Below are 24703 nucleotides of genomic sequence, written 5' to 3' on the forward strand. Positions count from 1 at the left end.
TCTCTCACTCTGAAAGGGATTACCAGCAACTTTCAATTAAAGAAGCTCAGCAAGGACTGTGCTGCATGGATAAAAGTTAAACCATAGATAGCCTTAAACCCTTTCTTAAGTCACTCACAGGCTGTGAGCTTTAGGAATCTTATTTAACTTGTCTGTGCCCTAGTCCTTCAGGTATATTTAGAAATGATGAATAGATTTAGAATAGAAATGATGTCTGCCCTCACTATCTCCCAGGAGTCCTAACAGCCAAACAAGGTAATACATAAGAAAGCACTTGGATGAACAAACACATTAGAAATGCATAATATTCAAAATCTATTGAACAAAAAAGAATCATCTGCAAGCACTGAGTATGGTATTTAAAGGCACATCTCCGCCCTCAGAAATTCACACAATCTATCCTCATACTACCAACAACTCATCTTCCTAGAGAAGTTAGCATGTCTCGTGGAAGTTAGCATGTCTTATACACCAGTCACTAAGAGTGACTTCAATTCTTTCATCCCTGGCTTTATTAATGCACCCTTAGCACTTAGAATTCTAAAACATTCTAGAAAAACTTTGCCATCATAGCAAAATTAAATAAGAACAGCATGAGCTTGTACTGTACTATAGTCTCCTTCAGATGAATTCCATGAAAAGCTAATGTTCAAGAATCTGAACCCAGGGGCCTTTCAATCTTTGGTTCAGCCCAGCATCAGCTGTGGACTTTTCAGACCACAGCAGGGCCGAGCATCCTCCCCAGAGGCCTTGAGCCAGGAGGTAGGTCTTGGGTGGTAGCTGGGCATCAGTACTTTTTCTTTTAACTTCTGAGCTGCTGATATCAAAAGCTGAGATTCACTGATTTAAAAACCAATAAATTATGGAAGTTGATTTTGACAGGAAGGTGCATGTAATTTCCTATTGCAAATCATATTTCAATCTATCAGAATCCACCTGACCTACACCCTAATTGGCTTCTTAGAATACTGGTCCTTCTTCCAGTTCATCTCCCATATTGTAGGCAGAATGATCTTTTTGAATTAAAAATATCATCTTGCCATTTTCTCCCAAATCTTTGCTTAAAACACTTTAAGGCTTTCCATTGCTCACAGGAGAAAAATGAAAATCAGAAACACAGCCTACAAGTTCTAAAATGTAATTTACTCCCCTCCAATCTCATTTTATAACATGGTCCTACTGTGCTTGTCGCTTCAGCCTTCTCTAACTGTACCACCCACTTCTGGCTCATGGCCCTTGCATATCTGTCCCCACTGTCCCCATTGCCTGGGCTCCTTACCTCCATCAAACTCTCTCATATCCTTTGGTTGATCAATTTATTTCTTATCAACATTTTCCCATTTAGTGCCTGAAACAAGATAGATACTCAAGAACTATCTGCTGGTTGGTTGGTTGGTTGGTTGGTTCATTGGTTGGTTGGTTGAATGACAAGAGAGAAAGCTATTTAAAGTCAGGCAAGCATACCTAATCAAATCGTGACTTCAGGTCTCTTTCCTTTGTCCTATTCCTTATATTCTGAAAGGAGTTAGCATCTCTGCCTCAGACATTAATTACAGCCCAGGGAAGTCAGAGGCTGATGAAAGTTCAGTCCCAATGTGATGGAGTTTCAGGGATATTAGGCTTGCCGATTGCCTGAGAACCCCTGAAGGCAAAGGCCTAGGACCCACTTTGTTCCACTTGAGTGGGCAAAGCTACAGCAGCAGGGATGAAATCTGCTGCCTTTAGCTGTCAGACTTGGAACCTTGATGCAGAGCACCAAGCCCAGAGACCTGCACCCACATCAGAAGGCCCTGGGCATCTCACATGTGATTGTGGCATTCCATGCCTTTGCCCACCCGGGCTCTCAGGTGTGCAGTAAGCTACCTGACCTAACACTCTAAAAGCCTGATTACTCTATAATGGCATCTCTACTGATGAAGAGTCCAGACACTGTATAGTTTTCTCCTTTCACCTGTTATAGACTTAGTTCCTCATGAGTGGAAAATTAGATTGAACATAAAATGTCTTATATATGCAAATTATGTTGAACGATACACTTGCAACTTATTTTTGTTAATGTCACCACAATAATTTTTAATTTAAAAATGAAAAACAAATAAAATAAAAAGAAAATTAGGAATGCTATCAGGCAAAAAGATCAGCATGACAGAGGTCTAACCCTCTGTCCTCTTGCAAATGGTGACCCCTACCTGATATCTACTCTGTCCCCACAAAGAACCCTAAACCTCTCTTTCCCTCTCTCTCAAACTACATTGCATGTTTTATTCTGCAGTTAATGTTATGTACTCCTGATATTTCCCTGAGACACTCGTCCCAAATCATATGAATAGATTAAAAGGTGGGCTCTTCCTCCATGCCCAAACCTAGGATTGATTGGCAGCAACTCTGTTGAAAATCCAGAAAACATGGGAGCTGAAACTGACCAGAAACGGAATGAGAAATTGATCAGTCCAAGTTGGTTGTCCAAATGAAGGCCAAATCAGCAAGAATGGTTGACATTTATATTTATTAGTGAAGGGAATTCAAGTAAGTGCACAGTCTCTAGGCTTGTGGATATTTGTTTTATAGTTTTGAATGGAATTTCTTTTTCCCACCCTTGGGGAGAATTTTTGCCCATGTCCTTACTGAGAGCTGCCGTGTGCCCCCCACACAATGCTTGACTGGGCATAGATCAGCAGAATAAGTCATATAGATTCATAGGATTTGAACTGCCTTTCTTTTCTATGTGAATTAATCTTTTAAATGTCAGCATTTTAAACTTGGCCTTTTCAAAAAATATGATACCATATGAACCTTACTTAATCGAAAATACATTTCTACTTCGAAGTTGCTCCCCACTCCCCGAAAATGGAAAAAGCTAACAAAACAAATAAAAAATGTAGGGACTGTGTGTGAGGGAAGCTAGTTTTTGTCAGTTGGGTCTGAGAAACTGTTCCTTAAGAGTCTTAACTGTTATTCCGAAAACTTCTTTTTTTTTTTTTTTTACAGGTCTTGGATTTTATAAATCAGACTTTATCTCCTCATTCCTATCTGTGGGAAATTTGGAATCCCGTGATTCTAATCAAACTCGGAAAGGGGTATTGCAGGCCTTCCACAGTTGCACTGTTTTTACAGTCCTTTGTTTTGGTATAGAATTTTACAGATTACAAATTACTCACATGTCTTTTATAACAACCGTGTATTAAGGCAGGAAGGTACAGCATAGGGAATGCAGTTAGCATTAATGTAATGGCTAGCATTAATGTAAGAAACAGAGGAGAGAAAGAACAATCAGGTAGATCATTTTATAAACTACATAAATTTCTAACCAATGTACTGTATACTTAAAACTAATAATAAAATTAAATTTAAAAAAAGAGAGGAAGGTATTGAGCCTTCATAGTTTACGTAACTTCATAGTTTACGTAACTGAGACCAAAGGAGGCTGAATGGCATGCATGAAATTATCTAACTTGTGAAAGGCACACTAGGATTCAATCCTGGAGGAGCCATCAATGCTTTACCCGCGTACAATGAATGAAACGCAACCCAGAGAGATGGAATCGAATTCCAGGGCTGCTGCTAACTAGCTTTGTTAACCTTGAGCGAATGATTAAACTATCCCTGACTGTAGCTTCCTCATCTGTAAGATGGATGAACATTGCCTGCTTCTCTCTCCAGATTACAATACTACGAAGAATAAAATTAGATCATTTCGATAGTAAAAAATGCTGACATATAAAGGAATTAACCATCATTCTCTTAGATAATAATAGGGTTGAGTCTAGTGTCATATCAGGTGTAAGGCAAGGTGTCTTTTGTCCTTCCTCTGGCATGGTTAGGGAACCAGAAATAAAGAAAGAGACTCAGGGGTCCTGAACACATGGGAAGTGGTCTGTAACCATGTCACATAGGTGAAATCTGTAAAACTGTGTGTGTACATTTTTTTTTTCATGTGGATAAGACTATAAACAAAGTCTTCAGAAGAACTGAATATAAAATTGGAGCCGATAATCAAACACTTAATTTTCCAAACCTGGAAACTTTGAGTAGTTGGTACCCTTCAGATTTGGAGAACATCCATCTTAGTAAATGCCTGTCTGCCAAGGAATGTCACAGAGATTCAGTCAAACATAGACAGATTGTCCCAGCTGCAGCAGTGAGCCAGGGCTGCTACTGTCCCTGAGCCAGACACCAGGACATGCCCTAGCCCCTAACATAGAAGCAGCCAAGCATAGATTCCCTTTCCTCTGATGTTGGGCTGTTTTTCAGGGTGACGTTCAGAGGACATTCATTCAAGTGGACTTCGGTGATGGCATCGCAGTGTCTTATGTCAACCTCAGCTCCATGGAAGATGGGATCAAACACGTCTATCACAATGTGGGCATTTTCCGAGTGACCGTGCAGGTGGACAACAGTCTCGGGTCTGACAACGCCGTCCTGTACTTACATGTAACTTGTATGTTATTACTGCTGTTGATTTATGACGTGATTTAAATATTGTGTCCTTTTAAAATGTAATCCAAAATTTTATATCGGGAAGAATGTTACTATTTAGCAGAAGGGGAAAGAAGAAAAAGAGAGCCAAGTGGGGAGGAAGGAAGAAATCAGTGGGTAAAACTCGAATAATCCTGGATTCTGGTTTTCTTCAAATTATTCTCATTGCCCTTACTATGCCTCTTCCAGATGCCCAGGATAAAACACCTGTGTCTGGGGGCTAGATCTGAGCAACTTTCTGGGCTATTTGACTGAATATGAATGCGGCACTTTCTGATGGATTTTATTTATTTACTTATTTGCTCAGAAATGTTCAGAAAAAAAGCCACTCATGCGGGCCAATCTAATGTACTGAGAATTAGCACAAGTAAAGCAATTTCTCCCAATCCTATCATTCTCCCATATTATGTCTCACTATTAATATTCTTTTAGATCTTTGCTTTCTTTTTTTTAATTTAGTGTGTTTCCTAGGCTTTATATGGGAATGATTTGTTGTCAGAGAGAAGGCGATATAGAGGGAAAGTGTGTGAACCATGTTAAGGAAGTTGCACAGTTCCAAGAAGTGTTCAAGCTTTTCCCCCACTGAGGAATCTAGATGTGTGTTATGATAACTCCTAAGTTATGTTTAGTAAAAACAGCACCATGAACGCCTCTTATGGTAGGTATGTGTGTCTTTCTAATTAGGCACAGGACTAGCTGAGGTTGCTAGAGAAGTGATTTACTTTAAAATAATGTAACACCTTTATATGAGTGGCCTTATTCAAATTAATGTCAAGTTCTAGACCAAGAGTGTTGTGGCTGAGCAGTATCCCATGCCTCTTACCTGCCCCTTGCCCATTGGACCAAATTGAGCACAGAACATATAATGAGAATCTTTTTTCAGCTTCTGTGGTCCGATGGGAGGCAACCACTATTTAGGGATCCCCAGCACATCGTTTAACTCATGAAGAATCCTGCTGTATCAGCAATTCTTGATCTTTATCTCTTTATCAAGAGCAATTCTTGATCTTGATCTTTATCTCATTTAGCTCATGAAGAATCCTGCTGTATCAGCAATTCTTGATCTTTATCTGCCTCCTTGTGACAGAGGCAGTTTGACAAAACACCCTATCTTCTCTGAGTTTAAACAAAATTTTACAAGATCCCCAGTTTGCCAGTTCCACTTCCCTCTTTTTAGCTAAAGTGTTTGTTTCTTTAATTCCTACTGTGTGCAAGACTTTGTGCTAAGCATACTCTTTATGTGTATGATTTGACTCCTCTGAAAAACCCTATAAAGTAGGCACTATTAGATATTCCACTTTCAGAGAATAGTGAGGCTCCGAGAGCTTGAAGAACCTGTTTGAAGTTGCACATCTACTACCTGGTGGAGCCAGGTCTCAGACTGAGGTCTACCTATCTCACGTCCCAGCTCTTGATTACTAAGGTTATTGTAGGTGCCGACAGTGGCTTTGAGTTAGAAAAACCAAGTCTCCAGTAGTCTATATCCATCTCCACTTTATAGATCATCCTGAAGGAACATGAACATTTAAGTTAGAAGCAGTGTGTTTGCTACACAACTGCATAGGTTCAAGACACATTTCATAGGCACCCTTCCTTCCCGCTGCCTGCCACTCTCAAGCTGTCCTATATAGACTTCTCTGAAGGTGCATCTTACTAATAATCTCAACTGATAATATTGTAGAAACAATCATAAAACTGTCAAAAATACATCACACATATTGGTTATTAGTAGTAAAAATAACTTGCAACACAAATGACAATACGTTTGCCGAAGATGACTGCCTATCTAGCAGCCTGTCATTTTCCACAGCTTGTTCTGTAAGGGGGATTTTTGTTAGAGAGCTACCCTCCTTGAGAATTACAGTAATTTTATTCTATACCCCATGTATGCATGAAACATCTGCCATACTCTAACCATGGGTAAATACTGATTTAAAATTCAGCAGCAGCTTTTCATCTCAGTTTTTCAGGGTCTCTCATAGAGCTCATCCTCCTGGTTGCCCTGTGGATTCTTTCTCACCTCTAAAAATGATCATATCCCTGTGGGTTTTCTCTCCCTGGTTTAATAAATCCTGGGAAGAAAAACAGCACAGAGCTCACCTCTGCTCGAGATGAAAAGTTGCAGAAGCCACAGCTTCTAAAAGAAATGAGCTTCTTTGTTCACTTGCAATATATATATTTTTTCCATCTTTTTAGCCTAGTTGAGTGGCTAAACGATTTGACCTTAACCTTAATGGAAGGTTTTGTGTTCTGTTTTAATTTTGCTAGACTCATCTTGGGTTAAGTGGTTGGATAAGCATGTCTTATATAATGGAACCCCTAAGCCTTGCCTTGCGTACAAGAATTAACTCTTTTGTGCTAACTAGAGAGAGTTTAAAACTTTCCTTAACTCGTGTACATCTAAAATCCATGTCATGAGCGATTTCAGCAGGTTTTGACATGTTGGCTTAGCATCTCTCTCCCAAAAGACCCGTCATGCAATGATTACACACACAAGCTCCTTTTCTTACCTGACATCTCTACCATAACTGGCAACACTGGTCCATTCTTCCAGATGGAGGGAACAAGGACTGGAGAAGCCCTGTGACTTTGACACTATTCCGCTTACACTAACAGGAAGTCAGAGCAAGATCATAATTGATTCACACTTCCCCAAATCTCAAACTTGAAGGGTATCATGGTAATTTTTGGTACTGTAGTGCTAGGATGGGGGGAGTGGGGGGCAGGTGGATGGGATTTTAGAAAAAAAAAATAGGCCCTGGACTGCGTGTGGGTTGTGAGGTCCAGGTGCTTTCCTCAACTCATGCCCAAGTCACTCCTTTTCTCTGAGCCTAGATTTTTGTTTTTTCTTTATCGTGTGAGGAATGCACATTTTGTTTCTCTAAGATTCTATCGAGCATGCTATGCTGTGTCCAGTCAACTGGGAAAGCTTGATTTTCCTTCATCACAAAGTAGCCTGCACACTTGTAGGTAGTGAGTTCTGAGCAGCAACTCTTACCTCAGCTGGCCAAGCCTGCCCTCCACCCCTCACACTCAACGCCCCTCCCCACTGCCTGAGCATCTCCCACTGTCTTGAACACACTCCCTCCACTCTCTAGTTCAGAAAGGTGATTTGATTCCAAATTAGAGGTTTTTTAATACAGGTTTGCAAAGGTCATTAGAAACAAATGGAGATTTCCTGCTGTCACCTGTAACGTGTCCAGGAGCGGGCTGGCAGCTCTCGCTGGGCAGCTGGCTGATATGTTGTAGCCTGACAGTTGGAAAATCCTTGGGGTAAGTATTCACTCTGCTCTGCTTGTTTGCAAACGAAGGAGACACGTGGTACAGCCAGTGTCGCCTTGGATTGGGCAGATGATTTAGAGGACATGCAGATTTCTGCTTGGAAAGCTGCCCTATCTAATCTAGGCTTACAGAAAAAAAATTACTGAAAACTGTGTAAATTTCAGAATGGGAGGTAAAAAAAAAAAAAATGAAGTCAATTATCTAGTCCTTTCCAAATCTCTCTCTTCAACTACCTCCTTACGAAGGTACCATTTGCAGATGACTTTCTATTCTCATTTTGCAGTCAAGTGATCAGTTTCTTGAGAACTTGTATAGCTTTGCAACTTTTCACATGATCATTATATTGTCTAGTAAATATCAGACTTCAGTTTCGTAAAGTGTGGTTTCATGAATCACCTGTCCCAAAATTACATGACAAAAGTATAGTGTCCTGGGCCCTATCACAGACCTACTGAATTAGAACTGCTGGTAATGTGGTGTCATAATCTGCTTTGAACAGGTTAGAATGGTCCTTGTGGACATTGAAGTTTAAGGAACTCTGTTTTATGATCTCATCTTTCTACTTTGAATTGTTTTTATTTCTTCTAGTGGATTTTTAAGCATCTTTGACAAGCAGCAGTATAATGAATACATGATATTTTATTTGGTGGTCAGAGGTCTCCAAAACGAGTTCTAAAGGCAAGCCAGAACCATTATTTCATGTATGCACATGTACACACACACATACACACACACACACACACTCTCTTAACATGCACACACACGATGTTCAGTCTCGTAGACATCAGCTGTTTCCAGCAGCACAGGAAAGCTAAACAAGAAAAGAGAAGGGAAACCCGATTTACACAAGTAATTGTGCAATTCCTTCATCCACCTTGCCAGGAATTCATATGGAGTGATGCAGTGCCACCTGCCGTCCTTTTTATGCATCACAGGCACCTGTCTGATGCTGCATTTGCCGGCTTGTTTAGCTCTGGACTGAATGCAGCCAGCCGGCTGGGGGCCTCCAGGAGCTAGCGGTTTACTTCTGCAGCTCTGTTAGGGTAAACCGTACCCTCTGTATAGAAAAAAATATTCAAAAGATAGGCTTTTGGGCAGCAAGAACTAGGCATATTAAACACATAAAAAGTAAATGAATAAAAGAGGATAGGGGAATCTGAAAGATAAATACCACTCATTTGTATGAATGTGTAATATATAAATATACAAGAATGAATTCATATGCAAACTTGAGGCCTATCAGGCTGACACGCTATGTGTGCTAGATACCTCTTGGATATCACTGGTGTCCACTCTTTCCATCTCTCCACTTTGGGCTTTCTTACTGTTCCTCAAACATGGCAAGCACACCTTCTACTCAAGGTCTGTGCACTTGATCTACCCTCACTCTGAAGCATCACACATAAATTCTTAGTGCAGTCCTTTACTTTATTCAGGTCATTGCTCAAATGTCATCTGTCCTTCTGAGAGACTTTTCCTTGACCCTCCTATCAAAAACGATCCTCTCTCACCTTCCCCTACTTCATGTGTTCCATACCTGCCCCCCTCAATAATATGAGAGCTCCACCTAGTGTCAGGTGTCCCCAGTACCCAGAATAATGCCTGACACATAGTAGCACCCAACAAAACTATCAAAATGAACGAATGACCATATTTCACCATATTTCAGAAAGAAGATTCTTTTTTTTTTGTCAACCGGACACACAGGCATCATCCTTGATGTTCTGACTTTTAAAAAAAATTGTTAAGTGTTCATATGTGAGAGAGGAGACCAAGAAAATGGACCCTTCTAGAACTGAACTAGCAGGACTTATCTAGTTCTTGCATTTGAACTGATTTGGTTAACTCAGATCAGGCGAGTCAGTAGGAGTGTCACAGAGCAGGGGACCCTGGAACTGAGAATTGAAGACTGACAGGTACCATAAGAAAGGCGTATAAGCCAGGACCTCGGGGTGAGACAGGCCCTGGCTCGCCAGAGCAGACTGTACGAGAGGGGAATAGCAAGAGCCATGCAATAAATCATAGCAGGGTAAAGTGTATTTCCCAATGCCCGGAACACATTTAAGTGATCTGTAAGTAGTGATTTTAATAGCTCTTTTGTTAAAATGGGACAGGTCTTATCGAGCATTTTCAGATGGCCAGAGTATGGGCTCTGAAATCCAGCTGCTTTGATTCACAGCCTGGAATTGAGGAAGGTCACCTTTCTCTGTTTGCTCATCTCTAGTTGGGGGTGATAGGAGCACCTGCTTCATGAGGTCGATGCGAGGATTAAATGAAAATAAAAAGTCGTTAGGAGAACATGTGGCACATTGTCATCACTCAGTAAATTTTGCCCTTTTAGTATCTCATCGAACCATTCTGACTTACGATCCACTACTTCTTATATGGATTATAAGCCAGAAAATCAGTTCCATTCTGTATGCTAGTCATGAAGCTTCTAATCCTATGAAGAGAGAGAGAAGCATGGACAAAAGCAGAAACAGGAAATTATATCATTTGTTACCCAGCCAATGTTTGAGTATGCGCTGTGTCTCAGAAACTCTGCTAGCCTTATATATATATAAAGTGCATATTAAGGACTCTTACCCTTTAGATGTTTGCAGCCTGTGTTATCTTTCTCCCAAATTTTAGATCAATATGTCTTAACTATCATTGTTATTATAAATAAATAATGGGGATTTTAATTCTCAGCAACAGAGTAGCATCATCAACTTGGCTTTCTAGGAAAATCACTCTCACAATAATTCGGAGAGTGAGAAGGTACAAAGACTCTGCCATACAGTGTGTGGATGTATAATGTATATACATGCAAGAATAAACTTACAGAAGCACACATACATAAATTTCAGGGCCTGCAAGTCTGACATGCTATGTGTGCCCTGAATACCTCTTAGATCTCATTTGTTTACAGTCTTTCCCTCCATCTCTCCACTGCAGCGTTTGGGCTTTCTTGCTATTCCTCAAACATGGAGAGCCACTTCCTCCTCAAGGTCTGTACACTTGCTCTCCTGTCACCCTGAAGCATATGTTGTATTCTAGGTGCTGGGAACAGCTGGTCCTCGGCACAACGTATATATTAATGAGGGAGGCAGGCATTGGACACATAAAATAGCAAGTCGGTTCAGTTTAAGGATAGGTTAGAAGCAGTAAAATTGATCAGGCCGCTGCAATGGTCCAAGTGAGAGGAATGCTTAGTGTATGAACCAGAGCAGGACTGGGGAGGGTAAGAAGCGCTCTGAGAGATATTTATGAGACCAAATCAATGGTTTCCTAAATGGATGCAGGGGGCAAGAAATAAGGAATCAAGATTGACTTTCTGCTTCTGGGATGGTCTCTTAGATAAACTTTCATTTTATTCATTAAGATATAAAGAATACGGAATGTGGGGAGGCATGGAATAATGGGTTTCTTAGGACTATTTGGCCGCTAATCGAGTCTGGGGTCAAGAAAGAGGTTTTAGAGCCCTAAGCATGTTGCTTATAGTTGAAGGTCAGGGTGTAGATGCTATCACTCAGTAGAAGAGGATATGGAGAAAGAAAAAGGCCAAAGATAATGCTGTAGGAAATGCATTTAAATATCAAACAGAGGAAGAGGCAATGATTAAACCAGGTGGAAAGGCCCAAGATACCACTTTCTTCTCCACCTCATGGAATAATGGGAGAGACGACAGATTTTTGTCATGTTTACCCCAGAGGAAACTGCATTTGCTTCCTGGGAACAGTAACTCCAAGAGGAGATGCAGGGTCATAGGAAAGATCCTCATGGTTCTCTATGGAGAGGGTATTCATATCTTTGTGCGTTTGTTCATCTGATTAAGCCTCCTGGTCTAATGGCCTCCATAGGTAAAATTATCTTCTTTTTCATTTGAGGACATCCTGAGAACCTGAGAACCACAGAGCTGTCTCTATCTACTCATGATGCCTTCGTCCTGGACAAGCTTAAAAGCAAACACAGTTTGTTCCATGCTTACCTAACCAGGCAGCTTTACAGACACTCAGCGTGCAGATACACACGCACACTCTCACTCACCAACACACACATTTATACACACTCACACAGACCTTTAAACACCAGTAAATAGTAAAGCGGTTTGTGTCTTTGTTGAACAACTCCACGCTCCCCTAAAAATCTTTGAGATTTTCACAATCTTGATATTTACCGCCAAGGATATAACCTCTTAGAAAGACTTTCCATCTCCCTGTGAAATCTCATATTATACCTGTTCATTTAAGGACTTCATAAATTACTTGTACATTTTTAAACTTTTATACATAAATAACTCAGTTTTTAGGTCTGGAAGAAAGTCAGTAAATGGAAAATGTTGAGACGTAACTATTCCCAATGTATCCTTTACTCCAAAGGAGAGAAAATGCCTGAGCACTTCCCTCAGGAGGTGTGACTGAGGTGTTTCAGAGGCTTCCAGAATGAATATGTCTTCTCTTCAGAGCAAGGAAGGCAGAAGAGAAAAAGCTCTTCCCTCTCCATGCCTCTCCTTTCTCTTGTGCCTCAGGTCCCTTGGAGCACGTACACCTGTCTCTTCCCTTTGTCACCACAAAGAACAAAGAGGTCAACGCGACCGCAGTGCTGTGGCCCAGCCAAGTGGGCACCCTCACTTACGTGTGGTGGTACGGAAACAACACGGAGGTGGGTCGGCCTTCTGCGTGGGGCTGGGTGGCAGCTCAGCTCAAATGGGCTGAAGCAAAGAAGGAATGAATGACATGATGTGTGCAACTCAGGAGTCTCGGCGATGTCCTAGCTTCGGGCCCAGCAGGCTCTCAGTGCACCAGTAATCTCCTCAGTGTGTTCTTCTCTCGGTCTCTCTGTCTCTCTCTGTTTCTCTGTCTCTGTTTCTCCCTCACCACTTGCATCTGCCTTCCTCTGTGTTAGTGTTCTTCTCCAGCTGAACTGTCCTTTACAGTGACCCTTAGCAGCAGCCCGGGGCTTTGTACCCTCACCACTTAGCCGAGAAAAATAAACTCTCCCAAAAGTTCTAACAAAAGTCCTGGAATGGAGTATAATTGGCCAGGCCTCAATCACAGTGCGGGGGATGGAAAGAGAAGTGTTAAAATCAGCCTCCATAGCACCACACAGACCAAAAAACAGAGGGGAGGAATGGTCCCCAAAAGGAGTAAGGGCAGGTGGACGCCGATTGGGCAAAAGCTACAGCCCCCTTTTCTTACTTCTGAAACTACGCATGTAAGTTCAGCGGAAATTGGCCCTACTACTCACCATGGAAGAGCAGAAATCTATGTTATTTGCCTGAAAGCTCATACTGGAAGGTGAAAGTACGAAGCAACTTCCTTCTGTGTCTCCTATTATTTACCTTTTAGCAGAAAAGCAAATTCTCAACAGACCGCGTCGAGTAGACTTCTTATGCTGGCTTTAGTCTTCCCTCTGCCATACGGGGAGCTAAATGAATTTTGATTTTAAAATTAATTAAGAAAAGACAAGAAAGAAATGATTGAGGGGAGTGAGTCGAGGGAGGTCAGGAGGCTAATAATCTTTTCCTCCAGGACCCCAGCATCTGATTATACTACAGGCACTACTCCAAAAAAAAAAATTTTTTTTTTTGAGTCCTCAAACCACTATCCAATTAGTACTTGTTTCCATAGCAGCTGCTTCCAAGAAACTGCTGATAAGGCTTCTCTGAGGAAGCCAAGCCACACCAGGCCACTCTTGTCCAGCTAGTGTGGTTCTGGTGTCCATGGTTGCTGTGCTTCACTGTAATTTATAATAAATAGTACACCCCGGAGATAAACAACTGACAGCTCGTAGATTTCTGGTAGCTATTGCTTAAATCTGGATTCAGGTGAGCCCTCTGTTTAGGCCTGATTTGGATGTTTCCTTGAATTAAAGAATCTGCTTGATATGAGTTGGTGATCCATAAAGACAGACATATATCCCACCAGGAAGGAAAATATATCAATCTTCCCAGCCCTCAATCAGCATGGAAGAGAAGTGTCAAATTCACAAGGAATGAGCAGAGTCACTTGGGGTCATGACTCTGATAGCCCCTTTTTGGCCTGGACTTGAGATGATGGGGCAGTATAGATGGAGTCAGTTGCACTGGGGTTCACCAGGAAAGGCCTCCGCTGATTCAAGTAGCTCATTGGTGGCTTCGAGCTAGCACTGTCTTGTCTGTAAGTGAAGAGCTTTTCCCTCACACTGTGTCCTCATGTATTTTAGCCCTTGATCACCTTGGAGGGAAGCATATCATTCAAGTTTACATCTGAAGGAATGAACACCATTACAGTGCAGGTCTCAGCTGGGAACGCCATCCTGCAAGACACCAAGACCATCGCGGTGTACGGTGAGTGCTCCGTCCTCGCTGGCCCACAGCCGTCCTCCTGCTCGGGGGGGGTTGTTGGGGACCACGGTACCAGAGGCCATCCTGGCTCATGGCGTCTTACCAGAGCACAGGGCTGTAGTAGAGAATGAGCACAATCAGGTCTGCTCTTTTCAGGGGAGGATGCGGTTTGCCAGCAAAATAGTGGTCGCAAGACTGCAAAGGCTTTATTATTTTGTTTCCTCAAAGTAGTTCTGGTACACGTAGAGCGACCATTCACTCACCTTAGGTAGAGTGACCTTCATCATGTGTAAGCCTCTTCCATCCCATTTGGTTTTTCGGTACTGTTTGAATAGCTAAAACCCATCACAAAGAAAATGGTTAATATTGAGGCTTTATAAGTTCAGCTTTAAAAGTCTCGATCACTAAGAGGAATCTACCAATGTCTAAAGACTCTGAAAATCTTCCACAAATGTGTATCATAAAAAAAAAAAATTCTGCCGGATTAAAAACTGTGGAAGAGTTATAACAAGCAGATGCCATGTGTTGTCATAGACTGGATGTTGGTTTGAACAAATGACTGTACAGAACAATTTTGTAATCAATTAGGGAAGTTAAATATGGTCAGAGTATTACACAGAATGAAAATTTAATGAAATGGAAAGGTAGAATTATTGGTTGATAAAACAGTTTATACAAATTGATCTCATTTGGGGAAATTATTACTGGATAGAAAGATATTCAGATGGATGCACTAAGTGTTATCTGTGGATGATAAAAATGTAAACTTTAATGTTAATATGGAAGTACTACGTATGCATCCTGGAGAATTAAAATTTAAAAAACAATTTAAAAGGCGATAGGAAAAATAAATGCTGTGCGGAGAGAGATTACAAACAGGAAGGGTAAAGGGAGGGAGGGAGAATGAGATGGAAAGAGAGAGAGAGAATGAGAGAGAGAGAAGGGGAGAAGGAGAGAGAGAGAGGCAAGCAGACACTAGCTGATGGTCCAGATAATATCAATTGCCCCAGTTCCAGAATTAATTGATTTTGCTGCAAGTTGTTTTTCATTTCTCATCTTACCAACTTGACCTTCAAATTCAGAAAGTCATTTGTAAGCAAGTTTGAACACGTTTGAGGATGATACTTCTCTCATGGCTAGGTGTTAGATTTCATAGTGTTTCCTCCCCGTCTCCCCACCCCGAGAGGCTCGATAAGCCCAAACAGTAAATAAAAGTAAACCAGGACTGTGGTTTTCTTCACAGGGTCCCCTAGATGAGGCAGCCTCCCAGCCAGGTGGCTAGAAGGGAGATCTTTTGCTTCTCTTCCTTTCTCCATCTCCTTTCTATGCTCTGGGATGCAATGAATCCTCCTAACAAGCCTAATGTAGAATGGGTGATATTATTGCCCTCATTTTTTTTTTTTTCAGAGAGTTAAATAACTTGACCCAGCTAATAAGTGGTGGAGCTGGGCTTCCACAACCCACCTCGACCCAGGGCCCATGCTCTGAAATGGCCCTACTTCTCCGGCTCTCATATCTTTTCTATCTGTTGTTCTCTTTCCTCTATCTTATTTCTGGATGTCACAGATGTCACTAAAGGGCACTGAGCCATTAGTCTAATAGATGTCCTCTTGGTTAAGTGTATTAGTGACCTTTTCATTAGATTGCAAAGAGAAATTTAAACATAGGTCTTTGGGCCTATCTGGTCCAACTAGTCATTTTACAGATAGGAAATTGATGCCCATAAGTGGGAAATTACCGGCTTAAAGTCATTCTGCTGTTTAGTGACAGACCCAGTAATAATAATGGTGATGGTAGTGGTGGTAATTAACATTGATGAAACCCTTACCAGCATCTGTTCTAAACACTTGATATATATGATGTTTTATTGAATAGACTTATGGGAAATATGCTATATTTATCCTTGTTTTACAAATAAGAAAATATGATAAAAGTGTAATAAACATAGCCTAAAAATCTGAATCCAGAGGGAATATTTCTAACCACTTTCCACACCTTTTCTACTCTTAGTTTTTCCTCTTCCTAAAATCTCTTTAAAGGTATCATCCAAAAGAAAGTCACTCCATAAGGTGAGTTATCTTCATTAAAAAGGCTTCTTCATTAAAAGCTTGAGCAAGGAAAATGGTTAACCCTCCCACCCCTGACCAAATTCCTAAGACATCAAATAGCCTTAATCCATCTTTAGTCAAATGAGTTGTCCAGGGTTTCATATATGATGAACATTTTAATGACACTCGTGATATATTAAATGCAAATTGCAGCACTAGGAGTTAAGCAAGATTGAACTCAACTAAAACAAAAGGCAAGAACATTTTTAAACTCTGGAATGAGCCAGTGGAAACGTACTGGAGGACCGTGGGGGTGCAGGGATTATCAATGTGATTAGGCCATCTGTGTTCCAGAGGCAGGGGTCCCATCGATCTTGATGATTACATTTTAAAGAGATGGCCCCCAGGTCCTTGAGAAAGCCATTCCTGGGTTATAGAAGATTTACATCTTAAAGGGGTGAGGAATAATTCACAACTGCAAGTTTTCCAAAGTAGATGCTCTAATAAAAGAGAGATCAGGGACCTATAGTTGGGAAGAAACCTTTCCAAAATGTAGTCAAGATTAAGGGAGCACTAAAGCCATCCTGGGCAGATTGAAGGAGGCATCATGTCTAGGAAGTTGACCCAGGAAAGATTACCTACCGAAAGCCACACAGGAGCCTGGAGAAAAGACAATCTAGTTTGGAGGCAAGACAATCTAATTTGCATTGTCTCCCTTAATTTGCTTCAGGGCATAGGTTTATTTTTTTTTAATGTAAAAAAAAGAAAATGTAAATATGTTGAATTTATCTCTCTCAGCAGCTCTATATGTCTATATGTGTGTGTAGAAGTATGTGTGTGTGTGTGTGTGTGTGTGTGTGGTGTAAAGAATTGCGTTTAATTCTTTTCCTTAGACCTCCCAAGACCTAATTCTGAATAAACTTAAATATAACATTTCTCAGCCATTCTTTCTCCCTAGTCTACTATTTAGCATGCTAAGTAATTACAGAAGGAGCTGAATAATTTTTTCATTTGTGTCCTTTTATTAAGGTAAACATCTTCCTCTTTACATGAAGTTTCTGCAGTTTGATAAGAGGTTCTAGGAAAGTGAAAGTGACAAAAACTTGTATCTTTAAAATGAAAAGTTAGGACTCAGTGGTTGATGCCTTGGTGCTGCCATTTACCATGCTACTAATTAGTATGCATTTCATTATTCTCGATCAGAACCGAAGTGGTGATATTTATACAGGTGATCAATGACTCATAAAATACTCAAGCTTTGAAAACTGCATCTTGGGAACAGGCTGCCTTTGGTACACACCCTATAATGTAAGAGTCACAAAAGCCTGTGTCCGATAAGCCTTTAGCATTGTTAGGAAATGCACAAGTGGGTTTTTATGTTTCTCAAATGTGTAATGGCATTGCTGGTGTTGCTGAACCCCTGCAGAAACACGAGGACATGCTTCGGAAAAGAAAGAAATGTTCGTTGAATAAGTAAATGAAGAAATTACAGAGAGCCACCATTTTAATTTATTCATGTATTTATTCAATAAAACATTTATCAATTAAATGACTCATGGATGGTAATTGAAAAGCTATTATGAACTGGCTACTATTTGAAAGGGTCAGGAACACAATGCCCCTGGTCCTCACTGGGCTTTGATTCCAGTGGGAAACAGACAATGGAAACAAAATAATTCAAATAGCAAGAAATATGTAAAAAGACAAATACAGTCATATGATGAAGGGTATTTGAGTTGGTGAAAGGGAGGATGCCTGAGGTTGCTGCTGGAAAGGGCTTCTCCCGGGAGAACTAAATGGAGAGGATTTGAAAATGCTATAATCTGAGTCTATGGCCATGCCACCCTGAACAAGCCCGATCCCGTCTGATCTCAGAAGCTAAGCAGGGTCAGGCCTTGTTAGTACTTGGATGGGAGACCACCTAGGAAGACCATGTGCTGTAGGCATAAAAAATAAAAAAATAAGGGATCATAAGCTGACAAGGTCCTTGCAATCTGTGAGGTCAATCAAGGGTTGCCTCGTCTAAAAAAAAAAAAAAATTAAAAAAAAAAGAAGATGCTTTAATCTGGAGAAATGGAAGTGTGTTAATGTGGAAGGAGAATGGCAGATGGAGGAGCGTAAGGAAGGACAGGTCCTGGGGTTCAGGAACACCCACAGGACATGAAGTAGGAGAGAAAGTCAGTACTGGGTTGAGTGGAACTATGAAGACTGTGGAGCCATATGCTAGATACTTTGCTGTGTTCTGGGCACAACTGTGTTTTGTACATACTTCCATTATTATTATATGATTGTATAATAATAATTATATGATTTCATAATTATAATTATTATAGTCGCTCTATTGCTATTTTGTATTTGCATGGAAGTTTCATTTAATGGAATTTTAAGCTCCGTAGTTCAAGGGTTTTGTTAATTTTCTCTGTAGCCCCTGAGTCAGTCTCGATCCCCAGGGCTGTGCTCTGAAACCCATCAACATGTCAGGGCCAAGGCCATGGCTTCCATGAACTGGTCCATTCCTGGGGCACATGGGACTCCTCTGGCCGACTTTGGCTGGAAGTCTCCCTGATAATCTTTCTGAACCTCCCTCGGACCGCAGAGCAGTCACCCATCCCTTCTCCCTCTCTTTCGCTATGTGTCATACAACAGACCTCATACATTGAAGTCTGTTGGTGCTTCAAGCTCCTCTGGCTTCCTCCCCATATTCTCTCACAGATGATTCTCCTCATAAAATCCTTGCTTTTATAATTCTATCTAATTCTTGGAGGGCCAGGACTGACTCAGGGGCTACAGAGACGATTAACAAAACCCTTGAACTATGGAGCTTAAAATTCCATTAAATGAAACTTCCATGCAAATACAAAATAGCAGTAGAGTGACTCTAATAATAATTATAATTATATAATCATATAGTTATTATTATACAATCATATAATAATAATGGAAGTATGTGCAAAACACAGTTGTGTCATAAAAAAAGAAAATTAAAACATGGTGGGAGAGGATATTCAGTCAATAAATGCTCGAACTAGAACTTGAATATTGTGTGCATGGAAGTTGAGAAGGGTGGGGCATTCTAGGCAAGGGACAGTGTGTACAAAGGCCGAGGGTCATAAAACTGCGATGCATTCAGGGCACTCAGGGTCATTTAGTGTCCAGGAGTGCAGAGTCTAAAATTGGGAAGAATAGACAAAGGCCACTGATCTAGGCAGAGGCCAGAGCCTCAGGCTTTGGTCTGGAAAATGAGGAGCTGAGCAATAGCAGAGATGGGATATTGAATTTGTCTTCCTTCTAATAGGGTCTCTCTGGTGAGTGTGGAGAAAAAGGACCCTCCATTAAGGCTTTACATAAAATATAGAGTGTAACGGACTGCTCAAGAGAACTATTTGACTTATGGTAATCACGCTGCTATTGCATCCCCAGAGGAATTCCGGTCCCTTCGCCTGTCCTTTTCTCCAAACCTGGACGACTACAACCCAGACATCCCTGAGTGGAGAAGGGACATCAGCCGAGTCATCAAAAAGTCCCTGGTGGAAGTGAGTACAGACAGTTCTTTCTCTTGCCCAGGCACATGTCTTCTCTGTTCTTGAAGAGTGTCATGGTGAGGGGATTATTGTGCAAAGGAATGACAGGAAAGAGCTGGAGCGCATGGGAGATCTGTCTAATATCTGCATAGCTGAGCCACATGCTTGCAGACATGTCATAGATGCTGTGAAGGAAATCAGACTGTGAACAAACACATGGGCCTTACCTCTGCTTAGAGAAGAACATAGAAGTTTGTGACAGTCATACAGAAGAGTGCATGATGAGCCATTAGTAAGTGTAAAATCAGCTACTGTGGATAATACTGAAAGACACAGTGTGAGTCCAATTAGTAAGAACAGCCATGGATTCTAGCTCCACAAATGATGAGCCTAACAGCACAGTGAACACTCCGTACATGATGGTTAGTCATCCTTCTATGTCCCAGCTCTTTTAAAGGCATCTCTCTCCCCTACAGTAGCAGTGAGAAGAAAGTATTATTGTCCTCATTTTGGAGATCGAGCAACTGAGGTTCGGAGAGGTTAAATAACTTACCTAATGCCTTGTAGCTAATAAGTGATGAAGCTACAAATTTGAAGTGAAGGATCAGAGTCCAATGTCTGGGTTTTTGTATATGAAACACGGCTCCCTAGGGTTGGTGAGAAAATAACAAGGTGATGTGATTTGTCACTCTCTGAGCAAATGTCACTGACATTTTGAGAAGACATTTCTTATAGGCACATTTCTCCCTGCAAATTCCACTCCTTGAATGATCAGAGCAGGAATGTCTGCTCTTGGAGCTGCTTGGATTTATTACACAAACCCAGAAAATCAGAAATGAGAGGCTTTCCCCTAGGGAATATTCTTAGTCCAAAAGGTAAGTCCACGTGTGGTTTTTTTGTACATTCTTTTCCGCATCCAACACATGATGCCTTGTGACACAAAGAGATATAGAAAGCAAATCTTGTGTCCAGCCTTTTAGTAAAGAGCTGGCCTTCCCCATATTCATACCATTATTTGTGTTGATATTTATTTAGCATTTTCAATATTCCAGAAACTCTTCTTAGTGCTTTGCATTTTGAACACTGAATTTATAGACAGCCAAATTGCCCAAGGTCATACAGTTAAACATATAGTTAAAAAGCAGACCCAGGAGTCAGACCATCAAGGTTTGAATCTTGATTTTGTGGTTTCACTCTCCTGCCATCCTTTGCCTTATTAAATAGAAAACCAGGGATAAATGGAAGAGTTGGGTAGAAAAGGGGTATCTTCTTGCACTTCTGGGTAAATGCCATGTCATCTCTGTCTTCATGATTTCCAGCATCCATGACATTATGGGTGGCTAAACATGATGACCACAAAGGGGCACAACTGCCAGACTACAGGCCTAACTGGAGTATTTGGAGCCTTCTGCCTTTGAAGCTGTTTGACCTCAGTGTTATAACTGGTTTCTCTCCGCTGCTGTCCAAGAGAGATGACTTAACACCCTTCAGTGAACCCACGACACACCTCCTTCGGTCTGCAGTGTTCTAGGAATTCATGTCCCTGTAAATCTCCCAGGAAGCTGTCCAACACCCCCAGCTGATTTATCAACCAGGCATTAGCTCAGCAGTGACCATTTTTCCAGGCTGATTTCTCTTCACATATATTGTCTAGCGATCATTTGCCCTAGGTCTTCACCTTTTCGCCAGCTTTCTGATAGTCTAGAAATTACTGCTTATCAATATTTCTAAGTGCATAGCATAATCAGCTAAATGCAGAATAAACAGATTGGCTCAGCATCCCTCAGGATAGGGTGTGATTGGTGGAGGCAGTTTTGAGAACTCCTTGGTAACCCAATCTTAAGAGACAGTTGACCCGGCCCTTGCTTCCTAGTGTCCCACACCATTTTTGGCCATTTCCTTGCATCCTGAAGTTCCATAGTGTTAAGTGTACCTTAATAAACCCTACAAGAGGTACAACTTGGGGTACAACAACTACTTATTTGTAGTTGTCTTCCTATTCATTACGTGACAGAATTGGGTATAAAATCGGTTGCCTTTTCCTCATCAAATGGGATTTTTCTGTTGACATTTCACAATGGAATCTTTAACTGAATGTCATTCAATAAACATTTTTGTATATGACTGGGATGATTTAGACAATCTCTGAGTTAAAAATCTAGTAGGGCCACAAAACAATATGAAGTTAGCTGTGACAGGAGCTGCTGTATATTCAGTGCCCATTATTGGAAGAAGGGAATCAGTAGAGCACTGGTTAAGGACAGAGGTTTCAAGGTCAGACCAAGGTGCCAACTAAGCATCACCACCCACTACCTAAGCGGCCTTGAGTCACTGTTTAACTTTCTTCCATCTACTATCTGTCCTGTGACAGAGATACATTGCCTAAATTCTCTTTCAGAGAAAGACTCTCATCTTAGCCGCGGGGAGTGCTGTGGGCAGAGGCTTCGGCTGCCTTGTGCCATGTCATGCCCCTTGCCAGGGTGCTCACATCTAGTGGTTAACAGTGCAGTTCTATAAAGCCCGGGCCATCTCAGCTTAACCTTGGACAAATCTGAAGTATCATTCTTACTCCCTACAAACTCTCTTGAGGCTATTGTTAGCCTTCATCACAGCTCAGCTTCTCCTTCTGCTCATTCTTACTTCCTTCCCTTCACTCCCATAGATGTTGATCTCAAGAACACTCTAAATAAGCACCCTGAATGCTAAACTCAGGGTCCACTTCCTAAAGACCGCAACCTGTGATATGTCTTCACCTGCAAAGAGAGGCATAAAAATAATTGCATCAAAGAGTCATTGTAGAGGGTTGCATTATATAAACAAGTTGCTTAGCACAATACCAGACATGTAGAGGTCAGAAATAAAAAATCACCTATTTGGGAAATCATGAAAAATATATTGAAACAAGTGGATTTTAAGAAGATTCATGAAAGATAAGTAACATTCTAGCAGCAAATGTAGAGAAAAGATGTTCTGGGGGAGATGGCATACACAAAAACATTTGCCAGAAAGGGCTGGAATATTGAAAAATTGTACATGATTCCATTTGGCTGGAGGGTAAGATGACGGTGTGCATTGTGGGTAATTAGTTTAGAAAAGAAAGGTGGGACCCTATAGTAGAAGCTCTGAATATACATTTAATCCAGTTGGTAGTAGAAATTGTTGCAAGAATTTGAACAGGAAAACACAATCTCAGTTGGACTAAGGAAACTAAATTTGGGAGTAGTAGTGTCTCCTGGAAATAGGGAGACAATTGTGAAACTTAAGGGTAGAGAGTGTAAATGCTAAATTGGGATATTAACCGTGGGTATTTAAACAGAACGGAACCAATAGGATTATTAGTGTGGAGGTCCAATTATCAAGATCTCATGAAAGGAGAATGTGATGTCGAGGCAAATGGAATGCTTCAAGCCGGAGTGTCTGGGAAAAGACTGGCCCGAGGCATTCAGACGTAGAATGAAGGTTTTGCAGGTGAAAATGAGAAGTTCTTTTTTTGACATATTTGTCAGAAGTCTCGGTAAAACAAGCAAATGAATGACATTCTGACTGGCCACTGGAGAGAAAAGCTGGGGTTGAAGCTATTGATTCTACAACCATCTAGAGAGTTAGTTCAGGGGAAACCCTGGGATATAAGCTCAAAAGAGATCAGGTAAACTAAGATAAAGAGGAGTCCTTGAGTTATATCCATAATTTCAACAGGAGATTCAGCATGGCAGCGTCAAGTTCTCAGAATGCTTCATGAAACAGGCTAATCATCAGGTTCCAATGATGTGAAGTCAGCAGATGCCTGGGGGTTGTGATGTAGGGGAGTCTAATAAGTCAGGTCACTAAGATGTGACTGGTCGAAGAAATAACTCTAGTGCTGCAACACAGGAGGAGGCTAGGTTGAAAAGGGTTGAGGCATGAGGGGCAGATGATAAAGTTTGCTAAGTGAGAGTCCTCTCATTGGCATGGCTCACTTCCTGGAGACACCCCAGAGGAAGAGGAGCTGACATTTAAATCCCCAGGCACTACTCAGGTGCTTTGTGTGTAACTCATCTAATTCTCAAAACTACCCTTTTACAAATACTACTAATATCCCCATTGTTTTTATTTAGAGGAATGTAGATACGGAAAGAATAGTGTTTAAAGTCTCACAGGAACGGAGCTGAGACCAAACCTCAGAAGTCTGACTCTGGAGCCTACACTTAGAGTCCAGCGCTGCCTCTCACATCCCTTCTGACCTACTTTCCCCAGGACAGTGCTTGGACACCCCACCCGCATCCCCACTCCTCACTGAGTCCTTGGCCGCTTCTCGTCACCTTTCCTTCAGGACTTATATGTATCTGTATCTCTCTCTTAGGCCACGGGGGTGCCAAGCCAGCACATCTTGGTGGCCGTGCTTCCAGGCTTACCCACCGCTGCTGAGCTCTTTGTCTTGCCATATCAGGATCCAACAGGAGAAAACAAAAGATCAGCTGAGGACCTGGAGCAGGTGAGTCCCCCAGGTGACGTTTCAGCTCCTCTCAACAGTCTGGACCACACTCCTGCTAGGATCTGACTGCCACCACAGCAGCTCCAAGGAATCTCGGCTTAAGAGTGAGGGCACCAGCAATTTGTGGAGTTTTGGACTTTCTGGTCTTCCATTTCTATAACCTGGCAATCCTCACAATAGCTTCACCAAGAAACACATGAAAGAGTATTTGTTGTAGGCAGTGGCTAAGTTATGTATATTTACACTATGGAATATTCTGCAGTGTTTACGGTGAACTAGATAAATCTATGCCTACTGACGTGACAAACATTTCTTACTTAAGATATTAAGTGGGAAAAAAGCAAGTAGCTGAACAAAATATGGAGGTCGAACTGTTTATATTTTTATCTCAAAAGTTTCATGAGGATCAAATAACATTATATGTATCTTTTTTAAAAGGTACAACTTTTATACAGATCATGAATCTTCTTTATCACCACCATGCTAAGATGACCTGATGTGTGTTTATAATAAATGAGTAATATTGGCTCCAGACACCATCCAGTGGCTATGTAGGGTTCACTTCCCCAGGTCTACCACCTCTGGAGTATTAGAGAGA

The 24703-nt window shown here is 41.3% G+C and overlaps 1 protein-coding gene and 1 pseudogene across 1 annotated transcript in view; both read left to right on the forward strand.

The window, feature by feature from the left end:
* The window catches only part of SORCS1 (sortilin related VPS10 domain containing receptor 1), a 452195-nt gene that overhangs the window by 401323 nt on the left and 26169 nt on the right, over positions 1-24703 (forward strand). The window contains exons 19-23 of the mRNA XM_039871262.1: positions 4252-4438; positions 12269-12402; positions 13945-14068; positions 19534-19646; positions 23974-24105. Of these exons, the coding sequence (XP_039727196.1) occupies positions 4252-4438; positions 12269-12402; positions 13945-14068; positions 19534-19646; positions 23974-24105 (690 nt within the window). The remainder of the gene's footprint in view (positions 1-4251; positions 4439-12268; positions 12403-13944; positions 14069-19533; positions 19647-23973; positions 24106-24703) is intronic.
* Positions 17941-18059, forward strand: LOC120609956 (uncharacterized; annotated as a pseudogene).

This window comes from Pteropus medius, unplaced genomic scaffold, assembly GCF_902729225.1.
Source record: "Pteropus medius unplaced genomic scaffold, Ma_sr-lr_union100, whole genome shotgun sequence".
Classification (NCBI taxonomy): domain Eukaryota; kingdom Metazoa; phylum Chordata; class Mammalia; order Chiroptera; family Pteropodidae; genus Pteropus; species Pteropus medius.